The 23517-nt window shown below is 40.3% G+C and overlaps 1 protein-coding gene across 7 annotated transcripts in view; it reads left to right on the top strand.

The window, feature by feature from the left end:
* Positions 1-23517, top strand: part of KLHL32 (kelch like family member 32) — a 189917-nt gene that overhangs the window by 129718 nt on the left and 36682 nt on the right. For all 7 annotated transcript variants that reach the window (XM_065888689.1, XM_065888688.1, XM_065888687.1 and 4 more), the window contains one exon: positions 4340-5066. In XM_065888689.1, the coding sequence (XP_065744761.1) occupies positions 4340-5066 (727 nt within the window). The remainder of the gene's footprint in view (positions 1-4339; positions 5067-23517) is intronic.

The following is a 23517-nucleotide window of genomic DNA, read 5'->3' as shown; positions in this document are numbered from 1 at the left end:
GAGTCTGAGATAAAACTTTCACTATAGGGCTTCCCTGGTGGCGCAGTGGTTGAGAGTCCGCCTGCCAATGCAGGGGACATGGGTTCGTGCCCCGGTCCGGGAAGATCCCACATGCCGCGGAGCGGCTGGGCCTGTGAGCCGTGGCTGCTGAGCTTGCATGTCCGAAGCCTGCATGTCCGGAGCCTGTGCTCCGCAACGGGAGAGGCCACAGCAGTGAGAGGCCCGCGTACCACAAAAACAAAAAACAAAAAACTTTCACTATATGCTCCATTCCACCCCCACACTCAATTAAAATATTCTAGAGTTTAGGGTGATGGGGATGTCAGTGTGCCAGAATAAGTAAGATAGAATAGGATATTAGCCTTCCCCGGGTTATGCTTTCTAAGTGTAGTATCATTAAAAGCCAAAAGTTCCCAGAATAAACATTTTCAAACATTAAGCCCCAGAAAAGCTAGCTGTGGTCTTTGTGTTCCATGATGCCCTGATGATGAATCAGCCTTCTGTTTATTGTAGTTTCTAAACCTCTTAAAATGGGCTCCAGGGTTGCCTCTACCACCTTGCCCTTAATTCAGCATGGCAATGAATAGTGCTCTGGAGAGGTTCATGGTGCAGAAGTGTTTTTGAGGTAGCCCATTGTTTTGGATTTTCTTTGACATTTCTTCCATTATTTGGATAAGTAAGAGTTATCCATGATTTCAGTGATTTTTCCCTTTTATAGTTTCACCAAAGTAAAAACTGAGTACAGTAACACTTTTACTTTTGTTTATGTATTATTGCAGAAGCAAAACTGCAGTTTTTTTTTTTTTTTTTTTGCAGTACACGGGCCCTCACTGTTGTGGCCTCTCCCGTGCTCCGCGGCATGTGGGATCTTCCCAGACCGGGGCACGAACCCGTGTCCCCTGCATCGGCAGGCGGACTCTCAACCACTGTGCCACCAGGGAAGCCCTGCAGAGTTTTTATATGACTTACTTTTATGCTATCAGAATCAGCCATGGATTTATAGAGCCAAGGTCTCAAAATATGCTGTCTGGGCTTCCCTGGTGGCACAGTGGTTGAGAGTCCGCCTGCCGATGCAGGGGACACGGGTTCGTGCCCCGGTCCGGGAAGATCCCACATGCCACGGAGTGGCTGGGCCCGTGAGCCGTGGCCGCTGAGCCTGCGTGTCCGGAGCCTGTGCTCCGCAACGGGAGAGGCCACAACAGTGAGAGGCCCGCGTACCGCAAAAACAAAAAACAAAAAACAAAAAACAAAATGCTGTTTTACCCATAGTAAGAGCTTACCCATATCTTACTACAAAGGAAATATGCTGTCTTACCTATGGTATTAGCTACACATGCCCTATATCTTTACTAAAGCATCCTACTTAAACTTCATTTAATTTAAGCCTTTTAAAATTTGAAACAGCAGACTTCGTTTACTCTTATAAAGCAGCAATTTACAGTCTCATAAATGGGAATCTGTCTAAAACCTTCCTACTCAAAACGTGGTCCATGGACTAGCAGCATATGCATCACCTGGCAGATGTTAGAAATGCAGGCTTGCAGTCCTCCTCCCCCTCCCTATTGAATCAAAATCTGCATTTTGCCCAGAAAAACCAGGTAATTCATGCGCATGTTAGGTTTGAGAAGCACTGGATTTAAATCTGTAAATAACACTATATCCAGGTGAGATTGGTTCAAAGTTGGCAGAATTGTAAATTATATTTACCTTTGATCTGGAGAAAAGATAAACCCAACAAGTATGAATGACTTGTGTAGTCTGAAAATATTTATAAATAATAAATGTGTGAAAATTATATGAAAAATGTGAGAAGTTAGACATACTGGCGATAAATAAGATAAACATTATCCCCGAAAGTGCAAATTAAATGTATGTTCACAAAGTAGTTTGTAATACATAGTATTTGGGGAAATTGAACATGGAAACCATCATGATATTGTAACGTAAGGGGTGATAAGTAGACAGAAAGCCAGAACTGAATCAGAGATAGGTCACAGTGGTCACTGTTCCACTGCTAGTTTGATTCTTTAGCAATTTTCTTAGAGGCAAAGTCTAGTTGTGGCTTGTATATCTTTCATACAGTAAGTGACACTGTTTGCTAGAAAGATAAAGGTAAATCAGAGAGTGCTAAGAGATGGGCTAGAAGATTGATTAGGGCATAGGAAGAACTGATTTATGAGGAAGGAGAAAAGTAATTAAATGGGCAGTACTGTGCTATAAAAAGAGGCTATAGAGACATGAATGTTTATTTGCTCTTTCTCCAGTGCTGTTTTCCTGTAGTATCCATATGCAAGATGCAGAAACATTAGGATATCAGGATGCTAAGAAATTTGTTACAAAACAAAGCGGTACCATCTGGAATTACTCAAATTAGGAGCAATATGAAAGATTAAGTTTCAGAAAATTTTACCTTGTGCATAAGGAGTAACCTTGAGTGGGATGACTTTATCCCTGAAAACTTTTGAAAGCTCTATGGGCAAAGAATGGAAAATCATTTATGAAGTTGTAGAATTCTAATTGGAACCCATCTCTTGAAACTTCTAAAATTAGGGTGGAGAAAAACCAGAATGTTGCATGTGGGAAAACTCTCCACTTCCGGCAGAGACTTGGTGATTGATGAGTGACATTTTTCTTCTGCACTGTCTTTGATTATTACTGTGTTACCATACACAGGTAATTTTTTTTTCATCAGGTTACTATCTTATTTAAATAAAAAATACTTGTTTCTAGAAAAACAGCCATAGAGTGTCACTCATCTGCCCTACATGGTGTCTGCCTCCGTGGCATCCGTAGGCTACCTGGCAACCAGTGACATTCTTTTTCCATTTCTCTTCACTCATTATTCATTTAGAGATGCAATTCAGTATATATTGGAAGCAAATTCACTTGCTACATTCTCTTCATCTGGAAAACTAAAAAGACATGCCCAAAATATGCCTTGCCTTTTAGAACCATTTGTCAAATGGATATAGAAACTCTGAAAGCCTGAAATCATCTAATGCTTCAGACGGTTTAGTGATCCTTTTCACAAGGATGAAAACCCAGCTCACGTTTGTCAAGGAGTAATGGTCTGATGGCACTACATTTCTTTCTGTCTTCTCCGTAGACATTTTTCCCAGTGCAATGAATCAGCTGAAAAAGGAAGCCCAGAACCCCAATTCCACTGGTCAGAAAGCAAGTAAAACACAGCAGGATTATTCAGTATTTTCTTTACTTTTTTTATGCTAATTGCTTCAGGTCCACATTTATATTGCTTAGGAGATCTAGTTTAATATAGGTACTGCTAAGAATAAATTCTATCAAATATGTTGACTGGAGATATTAGATAAACCTCTCTATGCTGATGTGTGGAAAGCTTTGCCAAACTTAAGTCAATTAATTAAATTACTTCAGGTGCTCCATAACATGAATTGGATTTTTGTTGATATTATTTTCTAAACTACTATTCAATTTTGTTATTTATGACTTAATGCACCTGCTTTAGTTTTAAGAAATTCTATTTGTCTATAGCCGAAAGTTCTTACCCCTTTCCTTCTTGAAAGAGATCTAGACCTAATCAAAAAGCTTAGGATTACATTCTTCTCTTGTGTCCATAATACAAAGATAATCTCCTCTGTATCCTGTTTTTATGAAAATGGTTCTAACAAATTGCCCGTATCTTACACATACAAACAACAACTGTTTTCAAGATGAAAACTAGTTGAGGAAAAATAAAATAAATTGATAGGTTGCAATCTTTCTTTTTCTTCTCTTGCTTCCTGACTGATATACCTACAAAAGTTGCAGGGGGGGGAAAAAGTCCTTTTTCTTTCTAAATCTTGCTACTAGTGTCATATTGATTTTCTCTCAAGTGCACCCTCTGGTCTCAGATGATCACATATTTTCTCACATTACTCATATTGATACAGCACCTTGACTCACAGGTTGATATATGTTGCTTGAACTGATGACATGGCTCACCGTTGACATATCCTGGTGGTGGGGCGAACCAAGCCTCTTATGCATGAAACCTAAGGGAACAGGCTGTTTCACAACCGTATTCTCATTCTTTGAAAAGTAACTGTTCACCTCAAGTGATCCTTTAAGTCTTATCCGTGTTGCTTAACATTGTTCTAATCTCTCCAACAGTGTTTTGAGTTCTTTTGTGTCTCTGCTGATGCGGAAAGGAAAAAAAATCCCTCAACTGGGTATAACAGTGTTTGAGTGTTCCATGGTTCGTAAGAAAAAATAAAAGTGTTATTAAGAGTCTGAAGGAATACATGGCAGCCGGCCTCTGTGCCACGTTGCTCTGGCTTCTTCTTACCTTCGTGCTCTCTCCACCTCCCTGCCTCTGTTTCAGCTAGCTGTGAGGTGGCTGGAACACAGCTGCCATTACCAGTACATGGATGAGCTCCTGCAGTACATCCGCTTTGGCCTGATGGACGTGGACACTCTCCATGCAGTTGCCCTGTCCCACCCCCTCGTCCAGGCAAGTGAAACCGCAACAGCTCTTGTCAACGAGGCCCTGGAGTACCACCAGAGTATCTACGCACAGCCCGTGTGGCAGACTCGCAGGACCAAACCGCGCTTCCAGTCAGATACTCTGTACATCATCGGTGGGAAGAAGCGTGAGGTCTGTAGAGTCAAGGAACTTCGGTACTTCAATCCCGTGGATCAGGAGAATGCCCTCATAGCTGCCATTGCCAACTGGAGTGAGCTGGCTCCCATGCCCGTGGGAAGGAGCCACCATTGTGTGGCAGTCATGGGGGACTTCCTGTTTGTAGCAGGAGGGGAAGTCGAGCACGCCAGCGGCCGGACGTGTGCCGTGAGGACTGCCTGTCGCTATGACCCCCGCAGTAATTCCTGGGCAGAGATAGCACCCATGAAAAACTGCCGGGAGCATTTCGTTCTGGGAGCCATGGATGAGTACCTCTATGCGGCTGGGGGCAGAAATGAACTGCGCCAGGTTCTGCCGACCGTTGAGCGATATTGCCCCAAGAAGAACAAGTGGACTTTCGTCCAGCCCTTTGACCGGTCCCTCTCCTGTCACGCTGGCTACGTGGCTGACGGTCTTCTTTGGATATCAGGTAGAACATGCCTCATACGTTGGATTTATTACAAAACACTTTCACTGTGGCATAAATTGACAAGTCAGGCTTTGGTAGTGGTGGCCATGTGTATCTGAACGATTCGGCCAAGGGTGCCATTTTAGCTAATTAACAGTCATTTATTGGGCACCATTCTATAGAGAGCAGTGTATGGGGGAGTAATTGACCTTTCTGTGGCTTTCTGAGTGATGAGTGGAGTAAAATTTCAAGATGGAAATGAATGGCCAATCACATCTCTTTTTCTACCAAACCTTCTATTGTTTAGATTGTCAGTTTTTGATATTCATGGACTGTATTGCACACCTTGTGGTTTATCCAGATCCTTGGCTTTTCCTTTCACCCTGGGCTGCCTGACTAGGCGCCAGTCTATCAAAGACAGGGCAGGCGAAGTAAAAACAGTCAATCCATTTGGATGAATAAAGCAATGGGAATAGATCCAGGTAGGAGCCATGCTGTGCATTGAGGGAAGGGATTTAAGTTATTGGCTAAAATAATGTTTTTCTGTTATCTGCGAATTGTAGTTACTCATGCCATCCCAATCCTTTATTCCTATTTACTCTCCCATTCTTCCTGATTATTTGGGGGTTCTGATTATTTTAGTTTACTTTTTTTGTCTTTGGTTTTGTTTGAAGCCTTTTGATTATGAAAAAGGAGAGAGACTAGTGTAATGAATCCCATGTGCCCATAACCCAGCTTCAGCAGTTATCTACTCGTTGCCAATCTTGTTTCACTCACACCCACATGCTTTTCTTCCAACCCCTCACGGCTGACTTTTCACTGGCACAGAAGGAGCCTGTGAGGCATGTGTTATTGACATCACATTATCACCTTGGGTTTCCAATCCTATTATTGGAAAGTCCTCAAATGTCCTCCTTTGAAAGGTTTGCCTATTAGGGAAGAAAGTTGCATCTTCTCTCAGCTGGAGGATACTCATTTTGTGACCCAGATGGATCTCGCTGAATTTCTATGTCAAGGACAAAGAGGAATAGAAAAATCAAACAACTTAATTACTAAGAGTAACTTTGAGATGTTTGTACTCAGAAGAAACAATCACTTTTAAGTATACTTATGAAGACTTCTAAGCTTCCTTGAATAATCTTCTCTAGTTTAACATCTGCTCTGAGAAAATTCCCCCTTGCACTTAAAGTAAATTCACTGGACTCTGCCCATGTTTCCTTCTGCTCTCCTCAATAACCAGGGATACAGCTGTAGTCTTGGCTGCTCTGGGCAGTGCCTCAATTATTGGCAATTCACTGATTTTTATTGAAGAAACCTAGCTCATGTCTGGGTTTAAATGCTCAGTAATTTATGAATGAAGTTAAGGTTGGGACCAAGAAAGAGGATAAATGAGGTGTATCCAACAATTACTGGTCCTGTATACCAAACAAACATTAGATATGAGTGTGTATGTTAGTATATGTAGATATATTTAGATAAAGACCTCATTTATCTGGTGACTTATTCCTTTTTCTTTAAGTATATATTTCAGTATTTAAGAAAAAAGCCACCAGGACTGTATCCTGTTAGATTTGTTGAAGAAACCTTAAACTTGGCTGCAAATAAATCCTTGCTATTAGAAGGAACAGATCTGTACTTGACTTAGATAACAAAACAGTGATGGATTTATGAAATCAGTATAATTTATATTTTATTCCAACTTACATCCCTTCGACTCATTTAGTTTTCATATATTGCTAAGGTTCTGCACTCCTAAATTTTGCATTGCATTTTCTAAATTTTGTATATGTTTCTCATAATTAGTTTAATAATTATTCCTTCCTTACTTTTATTTTTGGGCTATAAAACTAGCTTTTAAAAAGAGTGCTGGAGTTTCCCTTGCATAGTCTTCAAAATACAACTACTTAATACCTTCTTTAGTGAGGCCTTAAGAAAGCACTGAAACTTACGTTAGCCTGGCTATATCTATCAACCTGGTATCAAACTGACTTCTCTTTCCATATGGGTCTGTATGTTTCCTTTTCCGTTGTATTAAATGTATCAACTTATTACAGTCCATACTGCTATATCACTTTGTTTTTCCCCTACTATGAAAGGAAATACATTTCCTTTGTTCTTCTTTTGCACTAATATATGCTGCCTGTGTTAACCATACTTAATGAAAACAATCACAGTTTTCTCAGGTTTGTTTCTCCCTACTGTGTACTTGAGATGAAAAACTCACTTCCCTGTGTACAGTACAATACCTTTAATTGGAAAGAAGAGGAAATCACCAGTGACATTTCTAATACCTTCAGTCGTCTGCCTCTTTCCTCAGGCTCAGCTTACAATAAATCAATTGTGAATCTAACCAGGGATAGGGAGGGGTTGCTATGGGCTCCTTAAAAAAAAAGACAGGTATATTTCACCCTATCTCTGATTTAGAAGTGTTACCCTGATTTGTTTTGGAGCAGATGAAAATGTTTGAGGCTATTCCTTATTCTTTACCAAATAATTAAATATTTCCAGTTTAATTGATGGGGGATTGGGTCATTGGCATCCTTCTGGTATTTTGTAAGCTTTGCCTGAGGTGAAGGTAGTAAGGATTATAGGATGTAGATTTTGGAAGCTTATTTCTGTTCCACAGAACACAAAATGAATGTTTCTTTAGGGACTCGATATTTCCAGTGTGCTCCCTCTCTATACATATCCTCTCCTCATCTCTGTTCATTCTAGGGTCAGGATACCTGGAAACCTGTCCGTGGTTTTAAAAAAGAGACAGGCAAAGATGAATTCAGAAAACTAGGCTGTGTAGATATGCCCATTAGCATGTAATTTAAGATGTTAGAGATAGTCAGATTTTACAGGCTCCTCTAGCATTTGACATCATGACCCAATTCACAAATGCTCCACATCGTTTCTACTTGAAATTCACAATACTGAAGTAAAATAAGCATTAAATGTCCTGCCGTTGTGCTTTGAAAGGTATGCTCTCCATTGTAAGATATTGTTTGTGAACTACTAAAAAGGTCCTTTTTTTGTGAGTGAAAATGAATCCTGAGCTCATCTTGCAGAATAACTTACCTTTTCATTTTTGTCAAATGGCAGCAGGATGATGGGAAACTAACTACAAAATCAGTGCTTTAAGACTACAATAATAAGACAAATGGTACTGCATTTCCTGAAAAGCGGCACTTAGTGTTTTCTTGATTCTTTTGGTGAATGGTACATCTTTATTAAAGTCAGTGCTGGTTCATAGATAAATAAGAATAATTCAGCAAACACACTTCCTGCCCTCTAGGAGCTGACAATCAAAGAGTTTTTCAGGGGCTTCCCTGGTGGTGCAGTGGTTGAGAGTCCGCCTGCTGTTGCAGGGGACACGGGTTCGTGCCCCGGTCCGGGAGGATCCCACATGCCGCGGAGTGGCTGGGCCCTTGAGCCATGGCCGCTGAGCCTGTGCGTCAGGAGCCTGTGCTCCGCAACGGGAGAGGCCACAACAGTGAGAGGCCCGCGTACCGCAAAAAAAAAAGAGGTTTTCAGGTATTTCACTAATGAAATAACATTTGTTAGGGCTTCTTTAACTCCCTAGAAGATATATTTATTTTCATCTTGATTAAATTTAGATGAAGTTTGCGTTGCCCCATTTTAAGTAACTTTAATTTATTCAAACCTACTAAAGGGACTTTACAATTAGAACAGTATAAAGCATCATTAACATTTAAAAAATGCCATAGCTGTAACTTTACTGTGCAAATATCATTTTACTTGCATCTTAAAAAATTGTATACAACATATTAGGAACTAATGGGGGCGTGGCAGAGGCTGACTGTGGTGCTCTGAGGTCACAGATTGAGGGCACATGCAAGTGTGAAATTGGCTCCACTTTGACCAACCAGGAGATGCTGAGCAACTTTCCTCACCTCCCTGAGTCTTGTTCCAGGCTACTGCGGGAGCCACAAAGACAGGTCCCACGCCGGGGCTTATAGTTTTTTGTGTTTTTTAAAATATATTTATTTATTTATGGCTGTGTTGGGTCTTCGTTGCTGCACGTGGACTTTCTCTAGTTGCAGCTAGCAGGGGCTACTCTTCGTCACGGTGCGTGGGCTTCTTGTTGCGGTGGCTTATCTTGCTGCGGAGCACGGGCTCTAGGCATGCAGGCTTCAGTAGTTGTGGCTCGCAGGCTCAGTAGTTGTGGCACGTGGGCTCTAGAGCGCAGGCTCAGTAGTTGTGGCGCACGGGCTTAGTTGCTCCACAACGTGTGGGATCTTCCCGGACCAGGGCTTGAACCCGTGTTCCCTGCATTGGCAGGCAGATTCTTAACCACTGCACCACCAGGGAAGTCCGGGCTCACGGTTTTTAGATGGATGATTACAGTAAAGTGTGAGGTGTGTGTGGGTATGATGATAGACAGCTTTACAAGGTACAGAAGTAGTGTGAAGCAGGAAGTAATCAGTGCGGGGGCACAAGAGGCTTCACAGAAGTTTCTGGCACCTTCAGCCTCCCTTGGCCTCAGGTCCATTGGCTGCTTCCCACTTGCCCATTTACCCCTCCCTGTGCTCAGGCTTGGGCTTCATGGTGCAGCCGTTTCAATAACTCTCTTGCCCTCTGGCAGGCACACACTGTTGGGCAAACCCAATGGTCTGCTTTGTGCCTGTACCCAGGCAGCTGAGTCCAGTGGGAGGAGGCCAGCTGACAGAGGGCTTGGCACATGTATCCACTCAGCCCCCAAACCCTCTCTACATCCTGCCACTAGGGTTTCACCCACTCTCCTTCACCAGCTGTAATGCCCTCACTCTCCTCAAACTCAGAGATAGAACCTTGCCTCCTGTTTCTCAGAACAAATGGACGTGGGGAGTTTCTGGCAGCAAATCAGGTGCGATGAGAAGGCGGGGGAGAGTGTGAGGACATAGAGGGGCCAGAGGTGGTGTGCAAAGGGGCAGAAGGTGGGGAAATACTAGCCAGGAGGGTGCAGAGGAGGGGGAGCTAAGGAAGGAGATGAGAATGTGCGATGGGCAAGGCCAGAGGAGGAGGCGTGGTGTAGAAACCAAAGCCAAAGCCGAAAGGTGCGTGAGACGCGTCCAGTACTGTGGGGACATCTAAGTCCAGAATGCCTCCTCTGCAGTTTCAGTCAGGGACTGCTTGGTAATTTCAGTGAAAGCGGTTTTTGGAGAGCGGAAGGAGGTGGAAGCTAGAATGCAGTGGTTGAAGGTGTGGTGGAGACTGAGGAAGTAACAGCTGCAGGTACATAGGCTACCTTTGCACAAAGCTGGGATTTCATCTAAACTTGGCTCCCTGAACCTGAGCTTACCCAGCAACTTTCAGATTATTGTGCTCTGGCCGACAGGGAGAGACTGTGCTGTTTCTAGGTACACGCATTCTTCAGTCCGGGTGACAGCCATATTTTTCTTTTTCTTTTTAAAAAATTAATTAATTTATTAATTAATTTATTTCCTGGCCACGCTGCACAGCATGTGGGATTTTAGTTCCCCGACCAGGGATCGAATCCACGCTCCCTGTGTTGGGAGCGCAGAGTCTTAATCACTGGACCACCAGGGAAGTTCCCGTATTTTTCATTATAAATTAATAAATAAGATTTTGGCTTTAGGAAGAAAAAAGGAGGAAAGATGGAAGGAAAGAAAAAGAAGGAAGTTTGGCTGAGAGAAGAGAGAGTAGCTAAGGAGGAAATCTTCCTAAATCCAGATTTTGGCTTTAGGAAGAAAAAAGGAGGAAAGATGGAAGGAAAGAAAAAGAAGGAAGTTTGGCTGAGAGAAGAGAGAGTAGCTAAGGAGGAAATCCAGGGTCCAAGGAGGGAGCTTTTTTTGAGGATGTGAGCGCATTAAGCACATCTATAGCTAAGGGGAAGGAGAGAGTGAATTTGAAGTGAAGGGAGTAGGGGCGTCCTCTGGTTGGTAAATGCTGAGAGCAGCTCCTAGGTACCAAGAATGGGGATAAGTGTGGGGCACAACAATATTGACCACAGACACAGGGTCCCGAAGAGGCCAGAGGGAGTTTGGGAGGGGTTCAGTCTTGGACAGGAAGAGGAGAGACCCCTTCAGCTCCAGGGCAGGAGGCAATGCTGGATGTGGACCTAGGTAAGCTCAGAGAGGAGGGGCAGAGACCTGCAGAGGGTCCTTGCCATGGAGTCAGGGGAGGGGCAGGGTTGTCTGTGGAGATCGTGCCGTGTCAGAACCAGGTAGAGGGGCTGAGGAGCTGCTGAGAGAAAACACAGGGAACTGACATGTTTAAAAAAATTGTGTCAGAGCCCACACTAAGTTGGAAACCACAAAATGATGGTATCCCAGTTTGCAAATTTCCGTTCTGTGTTTTGGTGGTGCTCAGTAGAGAACTGGAGAGGGACAATCCCTGGATTCACTCACAATGGAAGGCTTTTAGGCTGGGAAGAGCCCAGAGGATCCTCCTGGAAGAGGTCAGCATGCTGCGATCCCAGTTAGGTGAGGGTCAAGGGCTCAAGGTTTGCTTGAGGGAGAAATAAGCGTGTCGTGTTATGGGAGCAGGTACCAGAGAGGGTCTGTTTGTTGCCCCTGGGAGAGGGTTCGGGCTTCATAGCTTGACATTCCACTTAAAACTTCCTAGTGGACTGGAATTCCACTAAGAGTGAAATCTCTGTTGCTTCAGATCCCAGCAACCAGCTGGCCACAGGAGTTACCTTTTCTTCTCTGTTTTCACTTGTGCCCCAGCCTTTACTACTCTCCATCTGAAAGAGATGAAAACAAAACCATTACAGTATTGTACTGAAATGGAAGCCAAACAGAAATGAACCATTCTACAATCCTTTTAAAAGAGCTCAGTGGTTTGAAGAAAGCAGTTGGATCACCTACATTCTCCAAAATAATTATCAAAGCTTTCATCGTAAACTGACTTCCCTTTATTCCAAAGTAGCACTTGGTTTCCCCTCACACTGCTCCTCAAGAGATGAGGCTTAAAGAGGTGAAATGATTTTTCTGGATCACACAGCAAGTATTTGACAAAGCTGGAATTTGATCTCTGTGTCTGTGGTGTTTGAAAACCATACTTTTCCCACAAAACCTCACAAACCAGTTACAACAAAGGTCTCAAAACAGGTGCTTACATTGTAAAAAGAACTTCCAAATGGCATGACTGAAAGTAAATGATACATAGAAGAGTAATCATACCTGGAGATGTGTGTAGAATCAGTGATCATTTGATTGTCTTTAATTGTTTAACTGACCATCTTTCTTCGGGCACAGAGCTGAGCTATATGTCTTCCTTTTTGTGTTTCTATAGTTTAGTTTCTAAAACATAAACAATAATATAAAGTTAAAATGCATACAGAAACAGTGATAATATGGAGGAGGTACTCTAAAGTACATTGGTTTAGATGAGAACATTGTTTTCTGAAAGGATTGCATATTAAAATATAGTAGTCTAGTGGCCTTTAAAATTGGTAGTTTAAGTAGTTAAAAAAACACCCATTGGCTCTAAAATTCCTCTCATGGTGATTACAGTCTTTTTTTATATGATCCATTTGTGGCTGTCTAGATGAATCTAGAAAAAGAAGGTAGAAAAAAGAGTGAGCTGAATTGCTCTATCTAAGAATATGAGAAATATGTCATTTTCTTTATTCCCACGAGGAGAGAAGAAGATTAAAGCTACTTTATGGAAATGGGGAATGGCTGAAGAATTTGGTTGATGGCAGGAAAGAGGAAAAAGATCCAGTAAGAACACAGCAAAACCAGGACACTAGAGACAGGCAGAGGGGACCTTGAGAACTTAACCCTGCTAGGAGCGTGCAGAAATCTTTGGAGGCAGGATTTCATCTTTCTACAGCATGAAGAATTGGAGTTAGAGCAAATTTTACTGAGATTTTAAAGGTCAGCTGACATCTGCATTGTGGTAGATTTTACCATCATTTATTATTCACTTATTTAAAATAACACATGGTGCATACTTTACATATTTTGGATTACAAGTTTATATTTGTTCACTCTAGGTGATATAAATATAATTTATATTTTCAAGTGCATCAACCTTTTCTTCATAGATATTTTGTAAATTGGAGACTTCCTTTGCGGCTTTTGAATATATTAATAACCCACCCATTTGCGTGGTTTCCTCAAGTGTGACAGAAATAATATGGATACTAGTTTTAATTTAATGCCTGGATTAAGTATGCTTCTATTCAAGATGCTAATTTAGTAGAAAGATTCTTGGCTTTAATTGTTTATGGAGCATTATTAACACTCCCAAAATATGGACGGTCTAATATCATGTAAAAATAGATAATGAGCCGCGGAGCGGCTAGGCCCGTGAGCCATGGCCGCTGAGCCTGCGTGTCCGGAGCCTGTGCTCCGCAGCGGGAGAGGCCACAACAGTGAGAGGCCCGCGTACCGCAAAAAAAAAAAAAAAAAAAAAGAAAAGAAAAGTTTATTTTTGCATTCATTGTAAATATTCTCATGGCGTCCCTTTTATCAAGGAATATTAATGAGTTTGGCTCTCTTAAAAAATGACCCAGGGCTTCCCTGGTGGCGCAGTGGTTGAGAGTCCGCCTGCCGATGCAGGGGACGCGGGTTCGTGCCCCGGTGTGGGAGGATCCCACGTGCCGCGGAGCGGCTGGGCCCGTGAGCCATGGCCGCAGGGCCTGCGCGTCCGGAGCCTGTGCTCCGCAACGGGAGAGGCCGCGACAGTGAGAGGCCCGCGTAACGCATAAAAAAAAAAAAAAAAAAAAAAAAAAAAAAAAAAATGACCCATATGAACTCACACCTACTGCTTTTGATAATTAGACTATGAGTGTAGTTTTTAGTCTTTTGAGAATTGGAGCAAATTTACAGAGGAGATGCTTAAACTATTAAAGAAGGAAAAAGTTTGATACTTTATAAACCAGCCAGTAATTGCGGTTATTAGAAAAAAGAACTATAACTATTTCAGACTACAAAATTCTTTCATTATTTCATACTTATTTTTTCAATATTCCATACATACTCATTTGTGAAAATAGCAAGAAATTTTTATAAACAAACTACTACAGTATTTTATTTTTTATAAATTTATTCATTTATTTTTCCTGCATTGGGTCTTCATTGCTGCGCGTGGGCTTTCTCTAGTTGCGGCGAGCGGGGGCTACTCTTCGTTGTGGTGTGCAGTCTTCTCATTGCGGTGGCTTCTCTTGTTGTGGAGCACAGGCTCTAGGAGCATGGGCTTCAGTAGTTGTGGCACGCGGGCTCAGTAGTTGTGGCTCGCGGGCTCTAGAGCACAGGTTCAGTAGTTGTGGCGCACGGGATTCGTTGCTCCGCAGCATGAGGGATCCTCCTGGGCCAGAGATCAAACCCGTGTCCCCTGCATTGGCAGGTGGATTCTTAACCACTGCGCCACCAGGGAAGCCCCACTACTACACCATTGTAGTAAACTTCCCGTATGGATGGCCTCTTTACCGAGTACTCTTGTTCACCTGAAACCTATGAGAGAGGTCTCACTGTCTCCATTTTGCATGTGAGGACATGAACTTGGCTGTTAAATGGCTCCCCCAAGGATAGAGTCATAAAGGAGCTGGGGGTGGAGGCTGACGGCACACCTTCTGCTGAAATGCACCCCCTAGACTAGTGTGAAGCTGGCACTGCAGGCCTCCAAGAGAGCTGCAGAGATAGTTTGCCACAGTCCTGAGCTGGCTCACAGAATTCCAGCCTGGAGCATCTTCCCTAAGAGCATGGACATGTTCAGTTCTTTGCATCCTGCTCTGTTCCAGTAAGGGTACTAGCACTGCATTAGGTACCACTCTTTTCTCCTAAAGAGTTTAGTGTAGGACTCTGTATTTATCAACAGAGGTGTTTCTATCCCTGAAAAAAAAAGAAAAATTAGCAGAGCCACCAGACTTGACCAACTGGCCAACGAATATTGAGAGCTGTTTTTCTAAACACTATTTTATGGACACTGTCAGCATTGGCTAGTTGTTGCTTTCGAACACAACGAGTTTAGGAGTTGGTGACCTCTTAGTAGTGGAGACAGAGGTTGTTTGTTTCGCAGTCACCTGTCATCTTCTCCCTGGCATGCACTCATCCATTTGTCACAGTGTTTTGTGGGGAGTTGAACAGGGAAGCTTAAGAAAAATGCTTTACTCTTGTCTTGATGATAGAAAGTATTTCTCCCTGCTGGTAGCATGGTGGTAACTTTTCGTTCCTTCTGGCAGTTTTTAAAGACTTATTTGACTTTGGGGGAACCTGCCGTATATCTTTAAGTCACAGTTCAGAAGTATAAGACAGGATTGTTCATTTTCAATTTTGGCTGAAAAGTCTTAACTTTGACTGTGGCACTTCAAAGTTAGGGAAAACTTGGCTTTAAAAACGGATGCTGATATGAGATGGCATATTTAATGACAGATGTATCTATAGAAAGCTGTTAAGATGCAGATTATCCCCCCTGGGGTGGGGGAGGGAGATCAAAACTGCCAATCTATAAAATATACTCGATAGAGGAAGGCATGGAATCTGTCTTCTCAAGTGCTTTGATTGCAGGGGGCAGTGTAGCAGCATGTGGCATCATAACCCAGAGCAGACAAATCAGCTTGATGACTTTCAAAGCCAGGAACACTGCTGCAGGCAAGGGTACTCCAGCCTAGGATAAATTAAAACATATAGAGATGATTATTAATTCCATATCTATTTTTGTATAGTCAAATCTGTATGCAAATCCTTAGCATCTCATTTCAGAAGATTAATCTAAAAGTAAAGAGTGTTATGTGAAGGGAATGTAATGATAAAGCTCTGAAAATGGGTAACATTGCTAGAGAAATGTGGGCAGCAAACGTGGATGCTTTTTTTAAAATTTATCTTTTGTACTGAGAAGAAATGTTTATTTATATGCTCATTTGTAAATTATTTCAAAGGGGGAAAGCAATAGAACCAATTCTTAAGGTTTTCCCTTGCAATCCTGACTTGGCAAAAGTTACAGCACTTGGTTTTTTAGGCACCTCCTGCGGTTTAACATTGTAGAAGTAATCAACCAAATAACTAACTAGGACTTTTATTTTTACCCCCAACTAGTAACCCAATATCTCATTTCTAAATATTGTCATGTGAGTGAAAATTTGTATGTAAGGGTAAGGAATCTAATTACTGAGTGCAGATTAAGGGGGGAAAAAAACTATATTATAAATGCATCTGTGGAAGACAGTAAATAGTAATTCTGAAAAGCATGAAGATAAATGGTGTGCCATGCTTGGGAGAAAGGATGCGATAGCTGCATTCTAATCCATTGATTATACATTTAATCTATAATGGGCAGAGTCTGATACATATTGTAGTGTAAATATCTTCAAATAGTGTCGCAAACAGATAGTTTATTGCAGTAGATATTAATTCTGTCCCATATTTCTAAAACAAGTAGAGAAACTGTCAAAGTTTTGAAATAATGGGGGGAGTTCACCTCTGTTCCCTCTCATTTGGAGAAATGATTATAGGCGAGCTGGACGTTAATCTGGTGGTTATGGCCCAGATCAAAAGCACTTGGCAGTCATTTTAGCCCTGAAAACTTGTGAGGTTTCAATAGCTTTGATTATTCTTCCATAGTTATGCTAAGGAAGAATTATTGGACATTCCATTTTTAATTAGATTTAAAAACAAGAAGGTTGGGGGGAAGCAAACATACCTCTGTATTTATTTTGACATACATTTTGACTCTATGTAGGCATTTCAGCCTCAGCTTTCTTAAGTGTATTATCCTTTTCTTTGGTTTCATCTTTAAAAATGAGACATTTAGTGAGAAATCCAGAGAAGACTTTATTTGAGGGCAGGAAGCTCATTTCTCTCTGTTCTTTGTGGATTTCTTCTGCAGACAAAACTTTCCTTGATCTTGAAAGTGGTTGCAAGCTTCAGAGAGAACTTTAAAAAAAAAAAAAAAAGCCTTCCAGTTAATAATAGCTATGGTCAATTACATGAAAGATATACTCTCCTTACTGGGATTGAATGAGAGAGTAATGATTGGCCTGGACAGATTCCCTCTCCTTTATGTATCCATTAGTACTGATTGATTATCACACTTTAGTTATTGATGCACTAATTCTCCGGGGTCTGGTTGACTTGACTTCTGGCCATGGAGTTGATAGTAGTGACCCATTCAAAGTATTTGAACGGCCAAAGCAAAAATTATAGTGGACACAGTTAAACAGACAAGGAACACTTTATTCAAGACTATTGCACTAGGGGAGAGAGACCAGAATGCAGTTTGAAATCAACTCCTCTGAAAAACAATAGGGTTTTTAAGCACTGGGGTGAGCTGGTAGAAATATACTGAAGTACTTTTGGAAGAAGGTTGATCAGTGTGATGCGTTGAGCACATTCAGTTACCCTAGTTTGTAAATGTTTTTCTCTGTGGTTAGGCCATTTGTGTTTGCTGATTTGTACCCATCGAAGTTAGGCTCCTAGCCTCCACAGAAACTGGGAGATAGGAGCATTCTCTTCCTTGATGATAACATCTCAATGGCATGGCTCCCAGGTCTTTGAGGAAGATATTCCTGGGTTGTAAAACTTGCAAGAAGCTTCTTAAATGATTTATATCTCAAAGAGGCAGAGAGAAAGAATTTGCAAGTGTTTTAAAAATAAATGCTGTAAGTAAAGGGAGGTCAGGGGCCAGAAACAGAAAGAAGCCTGTCTAAAGTTCAGTTAAGTTGAGAGGAATGTTAAGGCCACCTTGGTCAATATTATAATAGTACATATTTTAAAGTTATTTTTAATTTTTTTATTTTAATTTTCTAGTTGAAGTACATTTGACATATAATACTATGGTAATTTCAGGTTTTACAACATATTGATTCAACATTTATATACATTACCATGAGCACCATGGTAAGTTTAGTAACTGTCACCATACAAAGTTATTGCAGTATTGTTGGCTGTATTCCCTATACTGTACATTACATCCCCATGACTTATTTATTTTATAACTGGAATTTTGTACCTCTTAATCCCCTTCACCTATTTCACCCAATCCTTCACCCCTTTTCCCTCTGGTGACTACCAGTTCTCTGTACCTATGAATCTGTTTGTTTTGTTTTGTTTGTTCGTTTGATTTGTTTTTTAGATTCTACATATAAGTGAAATCATACAGTATTTGTCTTTCTTGGTCTGACTATTTTCCTTAGCATAATATCCTCTAGATCCAACTGTGTTGTCACAAATATAAGGATTTCATTCTTTTTTATGGCTGAGTAATATTCCATTACATATATCACATCTTCCTTATTCATTCATCCATCAGTGGACACTTAGGTTTCTTCCATATGTTGGCTGTTGTAAATAATGCTGCAATGAACATAAACATAGGGGTGCATATGTCTTTTTGAATTAGTGTTTTCGTTTTCTTTGGATAAATACCCAGAAATGGAATTGCTGGATGATAAGGTAGTTCTGTTTTTAATTTATTGAGGAATTTCCATACTGTTCTCCATAGTGGCTGCAACAACCTAAATTCCCACCAACACTGCACAAAAGTCCCCTTTTTCTACATCCTTGAAAATACTTGTTATTTCTTGTCTTTTTGGTAATAGCCATTTTGACACGTGTGAGGTGGTTTTGATTCATTTCCCTGTTGATTAGTGATGTTGAGCATCTTTTTGTGTGTCTGTTGGCCATCTGTACTTCTTCCTTAGAAATATATCTGTTCAGGTCGTCTGCTCATTTTTCAATCAGATTGTCTATTTTTTGATATTAAGTTGTGTGTTATTTATATATTTTGCATATTAACCCCTTATGGGATATATCATTTGCAAATATCTTCTTCCATTCAGGAGGCTGCCTTTTTGTTTTGTTGATGATTTCCCTTGCTGTGAAAAAGCTTTTTAGTTTGATATAGTCCCATTTGTTTTTTTTTGCTTTTGTTCACGTTGACTGAAGAGGCAAATTCAAAAATATTGCTAAGAGTGATATCAAGGAGTATATTGCCTATGTTTTCTTCTAGGAGTTTTTATGGATTCAGGTCTTACATTTAAGCCTTTAATGCACTTTGCGTTTACTTTTGTGTATGGCGTAAGAAAGCGGTCTAGTTTTGTTCTTTTGCATGTACCTGTCCAATTTTACCAACACCATTTATCAATGAGACTGTGTTTTACCCAAAGTATATTTCTAGCTTCTTTTTGATAGATTAATTGACAAAAGAAGCATGGCTTTCTTTCTGGACTCTCTATTTTGTTCCGTTGATTTATGTGTCTGTTTTTATGCCAGTGCCATACAGTTTTGATAACTATAGCTGTGTAGTACAGTTTGAAATCAGGGAGTGTGATACCTCCAGCTTTGTTCTTCTTTCTTAAGATTGCTTTGGTTATTTGGGGTCTTTTGTGGTTTGTTACAAATTTTAGGATTTATTTATTCCAGTTCTATAAAAACTGCCATTGGTATTTTGTTTCTTTCTTTCTTTTGAATTTTATTTTTTTTATACAGCAGGTCCTTATTAGTTATCCATTTTATACATATTAGTGTATACATGTCAATCCCAATCTCCCAATTCATCACACCCCCACCCCCACCACCACCACCACTTTCCCCGCTTGGTGTCTATACGTTTGTTCTCTACATCTGTGTCTCTGTTTCTGTCCTGCAAACCAGTTCATCTGTACCATTTTTCTAGGTTCCACATATATGCGTTAATATACGATATTTGTTTTTCTCTTTCTGACTTACTTCACTCTGTATGACAGTTTCTAGATCTTTCCACATCTGTACAAATGACCGAGTTTCGTTCCTTTTTATGGCTGAGTAATATCTCATTGTATATATGTACCACATCTTATTTATCCATTCGTCTGTCAAAGGGCATTTAGGTTGCTTCCATGACCTAGCTATTGTAAATAGTGCTGCAATGAACATTGGGGTGCATGTGTCTTTTTGAATTATGGTTTTCTCTGGGTATATGCCCAGTAGTGGGATTGCTGGGTCATATGGTAATTCTCTTTTTAGTTTTTAAGGAGCCTCCATACTGTTCTCCACAGTGGCTGTATCAATTTACATTCCCACCAAAAGTGCAAGAGGGTTCCCTTTTCTCCACACCCTCTCCACCATTTGTTGTTTGTAGATTTTCTGATGATGCCCATTCTAACTGGTGTGAGTTGATACCTCATTGTGGTTTTGATTTGCATTTCTCTAATAATTAGTGATGTTGAGCAGCTTTTCATGTGCTTCTTGGCCATCTGTATGTCTTCTTTAGAAAAATGTCTGATTAGGTCTTCTGCCCATTTTTTTATTGGGTTATTTGTTTTTTTTAATATTGAGCTGTATATATATTTTGGAGATTAATCCTTTGTCCTTTGATTTGTTTGCAAATATTTTCTCTCATTCTGAGGGTTGGCTTTTAGTCTTGTTTGTAGTTTCCTTTGCTTTGCAAAAGCTTTTAAGTTTCATTAGGTCCCATTTGTTTAATTTTGTTTTTATTTCCATTACTGTAGGAGGTGGATCAAAAAAGATCTTGATGTGATTTATGTCAAAGAGTGTTCTGCATATGTTTTCCTCTAAGAGTTTTATAGTGTCTGGTCTTACATTTAGGTCTCTAATCCATTTTGAGTTTATTTTTGTGTACAGTGTTAGGGAATGTTCTCATTTCATTCTTTTATATGTAGCTGTCCAGTTTTCCCAGCACCACTTATTGAAGAGACTGTCTTTTCTCCATTGTATATCCTGTGCCTCCTGTCACAGATTACTTGACCATAGGTGCATGGGTTTATCTCTGGGTTTTCTATTATGTTCCACTGATCTATCTTTCTGTTTTCGTGCAAGTACCATATTGTCTTGATTACTGTAGCTTTGTAGTATGGTCTGAAGTCAGGGAGTCTGATTCCTCCAGCTCTGTTTTCTTCCCTCAAGACTGCTTTGGATGGGCTTCCCTGATGGCGCAGTGGTTGAGAATCTGCCTGCCAATGCAGGGGACATGGGTTTGGGCCCTGGTCTGGAAAGATTCCACATGCCATGGAGCAACTAAGCCTGTGCACCACAACTACTGAACCTGCACTCTGGAGCCCGCGAGCCCCAGCTACTGAAGACTGCACACCTAGAGCTACAGGCTCCACAACAAGAGAAGCCACCGCAATGAGAAACCTGTGCACCGCAATGAAGAGTAGCCCCCTGACTCGCCACAACTAGAGAAGAGCCCGTGCACAGCAACAAATACCCAACACAGCCAAAAATAAATAAATTTATTTTTTTTTAAAAAAAACACTGCTTTGGCTATTCAGGGTCTTCTGTGTCTCCATACAAATTTTAAGATTTTTTTGTTCTACTTCTGTAAAAAATGCCACTGGTAATTTGATAGGGTTTGCATTGAATCTGTAGATTGCTTTGGGTAGTATAGTCATTTTCACAGTATTGATTCTTCCAATCCAAACACATGGTATATATCTCTCCATCTGTTTGTGTCATTTTTGATTTCCTTCATCAGTGTCTTAATAGTTTTCTGAGTACAGGTCTTTTACCTCCTTAGGAGGGTTTATTCCTAGGTATTTTATTCTTTTTGTTGCCATGGTGAATGGGATTGTTTCCTTAATTTCACTTTCTGATCTTTTGTTCTTAGTGTATAGGAATGCAAGAGATTTCTGTGCATTAATTTTGTATCCTGCAACTTTACCAAATTCATTGATTAGCTCTAGTAGTTTTCTGGTGGCATCTTTAGGATTCTCTATGTACAGTATCATGTCATCTGCAAATAGTGACAGTTTTACTTCTTCTTTTCCAATTTGTATTCCTTTTATTTGTTTTTCTTCTCTGATTGCCATGGCTAGGACTTCCAAAACTATGTTGATTAACAGTGGCGAGAGTGGACATCCTTGTCTTGATCTTAGAGGACATGCTTTCAGTTTTTCACCATTGAGAGTGATGTTTGCTGTGGATTTGTCATATATGGCCTTTATTATGCTGAGGTAGGTTCCCTCTATGCCCACTTCCTGTAGAGTTTCCTTTATCACAAGTGGGGGTTGAATTTTGTCAAAAGCTTTTTTCTGCATCTATTGAGATGATCATATTGTTTTTATTCTTCAGTTTCTGATATGCTGCATCACATTGATTGATTTGCATATATTGAAGAATCCTTGCATCCCTGGGATAAATCCCACTTGATCATGGTGTATTGTCCTTTTACTGTGTTGTTGGATTCTGTTTGCTAGTATTTTGTTGAGGATTTTTGCATCTATATTCATCAGTGATATTGGTCTGTAATTTTTTTTTTTTGTAGTATCTTTGTCTGGTTTTGGTATCAGGGTGATGGTGGCCTCATAGAAGAAGTTTGCAGAGGAGTGTTCCTTCCTCTGAAAATTTTTGGAAGAGATTGAGGATGGGTGTTAGCTCTTCTCTAAATGTTTGATAGAATTCACCTATGAAGCCATCTGGTCCTGGACTTTTGTTTGTTGGAAGATATTTAATCACAGTTTCAATTTCATTAGTTGTGATTGGTCTGTTCATATTTTCTACTTCTTCCTGGTTCAGTCTTGGAAGGTTATGCCTTTCTAAGAATTTGTCCATTTCTTCCATGTTGTCCATTTTATTGGCACAGAGTTGCTTGTAGTGGTGTCGTAGGATGCTTTGTATTTCTGCGGTGTCCATTGTAACTGCTCCTTTTTCATTCTAATTTTATTGATTTGAGTCCTCTCTTTTTCTTGATGAGTCTGGCTAAAGGTTTATCAATTTTGTTTATCTTCTTAAAGAACCAGCTTTTAGTTTTATTGACCTTTGCTATTGTTTTCTTTGTTTCTATTTCATTTATTTCTGCTCTGATCTTTATGATTTCTTTCCTTCTAGTAATTTTGAGTTTTGTTTGTTCTTCTTTCTCTAGTTCCTTTGGGTGTTGTAAGGTTAGATTGTTTGAGATTTTTCTTGTTTCTTGAGGTAGGCTTGTATTGCTATAAACTTCCCTCTTAGAACTGCTTTTGCTGCATCCCATAGGTTTTGGATCATCCTGTTTTCATCATAATTTGTCTCTAGTTATTTTTTTATTTCCTCTTTGATTTCTTCATTGATCTCTTGGTTATTTAGTAATGTATTGTTTAGCCTCCAGGTGTTTGTGTTTTTTATGTTTTTTTCCCTGTAATTGATTTCTAATCTTATAGGGTTGTGGTTGGAGAAGATGCTTGATATGATCTCAGTTTTCTTAAGTTTACCGAGTCTTGATTTGTGACCCAAGATGTAATCTATAATGGAGAATGTTCCATGTGCATTTGAGAGGATAGTGTAATCTGCTGTTTCTGGATGAAATGTCTTATAAATGTCAATTAGATCTATCTGGTGTATTGTATCATTTAAAGCTTGTGTTTCCTTATTAATTTTCTGTCTGGATGATCTGTCCATTGGTGTAAGTGAGGTGTTAAAGTCCCCCACTATGACTGAGTTACTGTCAATTTCCTCTTTTATAGCTGTTAGCAGTTGCCTTATGTATTGAGGTGCTCCTATGTTGTGTGCATATATATGTATAATTGTTATATCTTCTTCTTGGATTGATCATGTGATCATTATGTAGTGTCCTTCCTTGTCTCTTGTAACATTCTTTATTT

The sequence above is a fragment of the Phocoena phocoena genome, chromosome 12 (genome assembly GCF_963924675.1).
Source record: "Phocoena phocoena chromosome 12, mPhoPho1.1, whole genome shotgun sequence".
Taxonomy (NCBI): Eukaryota; Metazoa; Chordata; class Mammalia; order Artiodactyla; family Phocoenidae; genus Phocoena; species Phocoena phocoena.
The sequence above is the reverse complement of the archived record's forward strand: the minus strand, read 5'-3'. Positions and strand labels throughout refer to the sequence as shown.